Source organism: Eimeria maxima, genomic scaffold, assembly GCF_000499605.1.
Source record: "Eimeria maxima Weybridge genomic scaffold, Emw_scaff226, whole genome shotgun sequence".
Lineage (NCBI taxonomy): Eukaryota > Apicomplexa > Conoidasida > Eucoccidiorida > Eimeriidae > Eimeria > Eimeria maxima.
In genome coordinates this window covers 6,392-13,591 of record NW_013563691.1, presented here as the reverse complement: position 1 = coordinate 13,591, position 7,200 = coordinate 6,392, and the positions used below count along the sequence as shown (strand labels likewise).

General features: G+C 53.0%; 1 protein-coding gene across 1 annotated transcript; it reads left to right on the top strand.

The window, feature by feature from the left end:
• Window positions 1–377: 377 nt before the first annotated feature.
• EMWEY_00022850 (kinesin motor domain-containing protein, putative) lies at window positions 378–6,589 on the top strand (the record flags this gene model as incomplete). Its single annotated transcript, XM_013477921.1, has 8 exons — window positions 378–1,427; window positions 1,985–2,254; window positions 2,867–2,990; window positions 3,652–4,055; window positions 4,781–4,868; window positions 5,074–5,125; window positions 5,361–5,574; window positions 5,765–6,589. 8 exons carry the CDS (start codon window positions 378–380, stop codon window positions 6,587–6,589), a joined length of 3,027 nt encoding a protein of 1,008 aa, XP_013333375.1.
• Between the last annotated feature and the right edge of the window lie 611 nt (window positions 6,590–7,200).

Genomic DNA, 7,200 nt, shown 5'->3' with positions numbered 1-7,200 from the left:
CGTGATGCCGTGTAGGGGGGGGGGGGGCGTTCCTGCACACCGCCGCTGTTTCAGGCCATCGGCCCCCCTTCTGAAAGGCAGCAGAGCCGCTAAAGACCAACTATGACATATTATGTATGGATGTCATAGGTTGATAACCGAAAGGCCTTGCTAACGGAAGAAGGCTTCAAACACTGTGCCATTGTAGTAGTATTTGCCACCACACCGCATGGGTAACTGTAAGAAAACGCAGCTATCAGGAACTCCTGCAGATGCACTTCAACCCAAACAAAACACGGATTTCCATGCATACACAGGAGGGGGCTCCCATGGGGGCTCTAGTGACAGCGAACTCCTTTGCGGAGTGTAGAGGCACACAAGCCTTCCCTGCTTACCAGATGATACAGAACCCACCAGTGACGCAGCTGCATAAACTGCCCACCCCAACCGCGCTTCTTAGTCACTTGCTGCCACATCCGCGACAACAGCAACTGCAGCAGCTTCAGCAGCAAACTCACCGTCAGCTTACCAAGCCTGTAGCTGCGATATCGCACAAGCATCTAGAGGACCAGCAGGTTACCTTAGCAACACAGTTCGTGCCTTATGCTGGCCGGCGCAGTCGATCAAATTCTTCTTTAGCGAGTCAGGAGAAGCGAAGTCCCTCGCAAATAAATACCAGCAGCAGGGGGTTGGTGCATGGCTACAGCACGGCGATGGGTAGCCAGCGCTGTGGGCACCCTGTTGAAACTCGAGAAGCAGCGCTTGGTAACCCTGCCTGCAGCAATAGACTGAGCTTGGGCAGCACTAACAGCAGCTTGTGGTCTGGTCATCAATTCAGCAGCAGGCGATACTTGAGCACCGAGTCGGAACACATCTCTGCAGCCGTTGCATCTGCGCCTGCTGGTGCAGCTGACGCCGCGGACGCAATAGGGGCCCCTTCACTCCCTGCTCCTGCATCTCCTTCCGTTTCTGCTGCTGTTCCTTCTAGCAGTTTCTCTGTGGGTGGCGAGTCGTGTACCGACTGGGGGACGATTTCAGCGGAAGACTGCCATAGTAGCAGCAGCAGCGGCAGCGGCAGCAGCAACGTATTTGTAGCTGTGCGCGTGCGACCGTTAAGCGATTCCGAGCTTAGACAAGGCGACAACAAAAGCATTTCCGTGGTGGCTCCCCAGTCTTTGCTGGTGACTGAGTGGGGAGCAGGGGGCGGTCCTCGAGGGCGACGAGTTCGCCGCCGATGTTTCATATTTGACACCGTCTTTGGGGAGTGTGCGAGTCAGGAAGAGGTGTTTCAGCTGAGCACGTCTCCATTGCTTCAGGAGCTTTTCAAAGGTGTCAATGCATCAGTCTTTGCCTACGGTGCCACAGCAGCGGGAAAGACCTACACCATGCTCGGCACTGAAACGGGTCCAGGGGTGATGCCTCGGGCACTCCAGCTCCTGTTTCAGCAGGTCAGGCAGAAGGGACTGCAGCACTTGTACATCGCAGTAGGCATCACGATGCACTCCCTCGCAACTAGAAAAAAAGAAGCATGAAGATGACCCGCTGAACAGCAAAGCGCTAAGGCGACTTGCAAACACGAATCCTGCTGCATTCGCTGCATATGCCTCATTCTAATAGCATTAAGAGCCCTAAAGATGCTTTGGAAAGTGCGGTTGTTGGATGACACAAGGCAGCGAAGCCAACTAAGACACATGTGCACATACTTGCAGTGAGGCTGGAGGCAGTCTTGGCGCGTAGGGTCCTTACTCCGCTACCTCGCAGCATTCATGGCTGCTACACGCTGCCTTTAGGGTAGCATCAGAAGCAGAAGTTTGTAGTTTTATGTGGCTCATCGGCAGCACTATATAACAAGGGCAGCACTATATAACAAGGGAAACCATACAGTGTGTCCCGGATTTTGCAATAACCTCACGGCTGGACCGAAACTTTCCTGCTTGTCCACGCAAACAGCATTGGGTGAAACTGTCAGCTGAGGTTGCACTGAACCGGTGTGAGGCGGTTACAGGTCAGCAGTGAGCGGGAGAAGGAGTATGTGTTGAGCTGCTGCTTCGTTGAGATTTACAACGAGACTATTAGGGATTTGTTGGGGCCTCGCGGCGAAGTATGCGAGTTGCGAGAAGACCCAGAGAGGGGGGTGCTGCTGCAACATGCTACTGTCCACAGACTTTGTTCCCCACAGCAGGCGCTGCTACTCCTATTCGAAGGCAACTCGCGCCGTACACAAGAGGCTACGAATGCGAATCAAACCTCATCCAGGTCCCACGCTGTCCTACAAGTCAGCCGAACAACCCTAAATCCTTGTTCGCCTATTGTCCGTGCTCCGCCGTTTGTGTGGCTACTCCAGAGTCAGCGAATGCACTCCGTGATGCAGCGAGATGCTCCGCAGTAAACCCACGTAGCCGGCAAAGAGGGCTGAGCTCAGCCATGAATTAGATTGGGGCCTGGTTAGCTTGATAGCCAGCTAGCCAGCAGGACAAGCAGGCGGCTGGCTAGAAAGGCAGCTTTATCTAGCTGGCTTCAGGCGACACACTGCTCAGCACTGCAAATACATGGGGCTGCTGGAGCGTTAGACACTGAAGGTGGCAGGCGGAAGCAGTCGCAGAAAAAGCATGGACCGTGCACCAGCTTCTAACACCTCCCAGGAACTTTTCTCATGAAGGGCTTCGGAGGAAACTGCTGAGCGCCATTGCTGGTTCTATGCGCACTGTGCATGTACTTTTTGCACGCTTCCAACTTAGCTTGTCGTTTGTAGTGCGTAAGTGTGACTTATTCGCCTGTGCGTATTATATGCGTTTGGGTTTTGTGCCTTCTGCATGTGCATGTGACCTGGACCCCTGTACCTACTCAATCATGCCTACATCGTTCACGGAATGTTTCATCTTCGCAGGTCAATGTGATACTGCGTGGCCGGGACGGAGAAGAGACGCAAGTTTCGAAATTGTCTCTCGTTGATCTGGCGGGCAGTGAACGGGCGTCTCAAACCAGCAATCACGGACAGAGGATGACCGAAGGTGCCCCTCCACCTATTTCAGGGTTTCAGGGGTTCACGCTCCTAACGTGTTGCGGTACTTTGGTGCTCTAGAGGAGAAAGTGTTCAGTGGTGAAGTCTGAGGCTTTGGCATTTAGATTAGATGCCCACGTCTTCAAAATTTCATCAGTGCAGCTATGCAGAAGTCCTGTGGCTTAGATATTTGTGGATTTAGAGGTTAGGGGGTTAGAGGCGTACGAATATGGTGATATAAGGGTTAGGATAGAATGCGTTCGGCTGGCTGCCCGTTAACTGTTTGTCTATCCTTACGTGTGTATGTGTCTTTGCCTTTGTCTTGGTTTGTGTGCGTTTGTGGTTTGTTTCGTTGTTCCTTCACAAACTGTACAACCCCCGAAAAACCCCTTACCCGAGCAATGGACCCTAAAGGTCCTGTTGTTTGTTTGCCCCTAAAGGGGCGAACAAACAACAGGACCTGCTGTTGTTTGCCCCTAAAGGGCTGTATCCACGCAACGGCACGGAAGGTCCTGCTGTTTGTTTGCCCCTTCCGAGCCTTTGCGTGGAAACAGCGCATATTTGTCTGTGCCAGCCTTTGTCAGCGTCTAATGTTAAGAGTTTTCTGTGTAGGTTTGGGGTTTCATTTGCACCATACTCTCCTGATGTTGTTTTGTCTGCAAACTTCTCAGGCGCCAGCATTAACAGGTCGCTGTTGGCACTAGGCAATGTAATAAACGCGTTAACAGCAAGAAGTGGGGGGCCTTCTTCGGGCAACTGTGGGAGCCTCTGTGGTGCCCCCCCGGTGCGCTTTGTTCCGTATAGAGACAGCAAGCTCACGCGACTGTTGAAGGATAGCCTGGGGGGCTGCTGCCGTACGGCAATGATTGCAACGGTTTCCCCCGCCAGCAGCCACCAAGAGGAAACCCTCAACACTTTAAAATATGCGAAGAGAGCAAAGGCCATTCGCAACAACAGCGCCCAATTCCACAAGCTGCAGAAGTGCATCAGTGACACTGATACCCACAACGACCCGAATGCAGTGGCTGGCCTTAAGGCCAAGCTTCACCAGCTCCAGTGCCAGCTACATCGCCAAGTGAGCGGAGAAACAGAATGACCAAAGCGTGCGAGAAACGAAACAGCACACAAATGAAGCCGAAACCCAGACATTACCACACTAAGACTCCATCATCGCTCGCCCACAACCTACAACCACAGAAACCCTCCGCCAGATTGCGATATGCATGTTAGATCCTCGTACATGTTAGGCCTAAAACCCTAAATAGAAGTTCAGCGTTTAGGGTTCACCTTTTGGGAGGCACTTTTACAATCGTTAAGGCTCCACTCAACATTCTCACCACGATGCGACTGAGGGTGTATGGATGGACTAATCACCTGCATATTGGCCGCGTTTTAACTACCCAACTACTTGAGCATGTATTGCTCGTTAAGCATAGACTTGAGCATCCCAGTTATGTGCACATACGTGTTTCGTATCTACTGGGCCATACTGACTGCTTGTATATGTGGGGCTGTTGCTTGTTCTCTGCTTTCAAGGCGAGCCACCCTTCAGCAGAGAGCCGCTTCCTTCGTCTGGTGCAGGCAAGGCATACCCTTGATAGTTTGAGCATTGGGCGACATGCTTTGTGTACAAAACGGGCGATCATGTCTAAATAAAAAGAGGCTAGCTTGTTTGTGCTGAAGGCTCGACTGCTGCAGCAGAAAGCACTGGAAGTCTTCCGACAGGTGTTTGCGACCATATGCTTGTGCGTGCGTGCACTTGCACGCGCCTGCCCGTATTTTGTTGGCGTCTCCGCTTAGGATCTGCACGAGAGACTCAACATGAGAAGGCGACTGCCCCCCAACCCAATCACCACCTTCCTTGATGCCGCAGAGGAACCAGAGGCAAGTCAGATCCTAATTCCTAAAACCTGAGCTGGCGACTAGGAGTATGGAAAGAGCAATTATGTACCCGTGCTATCTTGGTGCATGCCCACCTCCCCCGTTGCGTGAGGGGTTGTGCTGCATTGTTTTCTAAGGCAAACGACTATTTATCAATGTTACCTTGCTCGCTGTAATGTTTGTGTGTGCGGGTGTGTGTTGGGTGCCTGTAGGTCTGTGCCATCGAGCCCCTGGTTGTATTTTCATCTGTTACTCTCTGCGCATGTGCCGCTGCTTCTGTTTTTCTCTATGCTTGACGTCGTCCCTGTTTCTGCAGCACGTATCGTATCTTGCCTTCTTTCTTGGTTTTATCAGTCTATAGGCATATAGGCCTCTGCGTGCATGCTTCCGCCCACTGTGTTTTGCGTCATCTCCCGCGTGTGTCTGGCTTGTCTCATCGTTCTGTCTGTATATTTGTCTTGTGCGTACGTTTGCGTGACCCCAGTTGAGTTTCTTTCAGTGTTTTATGCTTTGGTTGCGGAAGTCTTGCCTCTGTCTCTGTGCAACCAAAGGACCTGCAGGAGCAACCAGAGGCAGAAAGGGAACGGAGAGGACGGGCAGCAGCAGCAGCAGCAGCAATGCCACACCCTACACTGCAGCACGCCACTGCAGAGGCTGTGAATCTTCTTTTAGAAGACATCGATGCACTGGCCGCGGAAAATGCTCTTCTTACGGTATCGTATGACACAACCAAGTCAAAAACGATACACAACAGGCCACCAGAAATGCAGAAAGCAAAAAGGAACTTGCCACAAACACCAGACAAAAACACAAAAAAGCATCCACACGAACAGCCGCTGCAATGTGCCAGTATTGGCTGTAGCCGCCCAGCAACACGCATCTGTAATACTCTCCCTTTCGCAGGAACAGGTGGCAGCGCTCCAGGCGAGCCTTAGGGAAAGCGGAGACCGGTTTGCCTTCCTGCAGTCTTTAGCGCAGCGGCAGCAGCAGTTTGACGGGGAGTTTTTGGACTCAGCAGATATCTCTGCAGCAGCAGCTGAAGCAGCGAAACCGGGAACTGATGCAGCAACAGCGGCAAGAAACGACAAACTATGCTGGGAGGGTATCGGTGGCTTCCCAGCTATGCATCCCAGTGATAGCAGCAGTCCAGCACCTGCAACTGAAGAGGAGTTCCGAGTGCTGCTCCGCATGCGGCCTTTCCAGTCGCAACAGCAGTTGCTGCAGCCTCGCCAGCAGGCGCAGCAACAGGATGAGGAATTTGACGTGCCCACGGAAATGCAAGAGCCGCAGCATATCGAGTGCAACGACGAGAAACAGCAGCAACAGCAGGTACAGCCACTTGCACTGCAGCCCCAAGGAGTTATCTGCAGCAAAGACACCCTCCAATTTGACGAATATTTTTCCCCTCAGAGCGTCAGTGCAACGGAGGGCAGTCCGGCGACCGGGCCAACCCCAGTAGCAGGAGCAGACAATAGCGCTACTGCTGGAGCTCCTGCTAAGCCAACTGCTGCTGGTGGAGGGCGTTCATTAGCGCTTAGCCCTTTCCGCTTTTTCGGGAAAAGTGGGACTTTCAGCAAACTGTGCAGCACCGTCCCAACCCCTCTAGATGCTCGTTCCACTGTTGTGTCCGGTGCTCCTGCTGCTGGTGCTGCTGCCCCAACGACTGCTGCTGGTCATGATGCTGGCGGCACGCCTGGAAAAGACTCAAAAGGCCCTGTCAAAGGATAGGGGACTCCTGTCAAACGGTCCAACCGATTCTCTACTTTGCTTGCTATCACCTGGATAGGCGATACAAACAAGGAGTCCCCTGGACGCGGTGTACCACCTGCAGCTGGAAAGCCATCCAACCGGCTGCTCAACTAGGAAGCCCTTGAGACAGACAGCTAGCTAGCTAACTGGCCGGGAAGGTTGGATGTTGCCCTTCTCGACAACTATCCATCCATGTAGTTAGAGGGGTAGCTATACAGCTAACCGGCTAGGAACGTAGGATGTTGCCCTTCTCGGCAACTATCCATCCATGGAGTTAGAGGGCTAGCTATATAGCTAGTCCGTTGGTTAGCTATATTGCCAGCTGAGAGCGTCTCGCTGCCCGAGAGCCTAGGTAGGCACATGGATAGCTAGCTGGGCTTGCATCTAGCCTGCTGGGTCTACCTGCCCGGGGCATGTGAAAAGGTTGCATCGGCAGTGTGTCTGTCCGCTACTCTCGCTGCGATTTCTCTGAGGTTGGGCTGGGTGAAGAAGCGGCCGGCGAACTGCAGCAGTTGCTGCTCATGAAGTCTCTGTTGCGGCTGGAGCCGCTGCTGGTGCTCCAGGACCGCACCCAAGAATGCCAGAAGCAA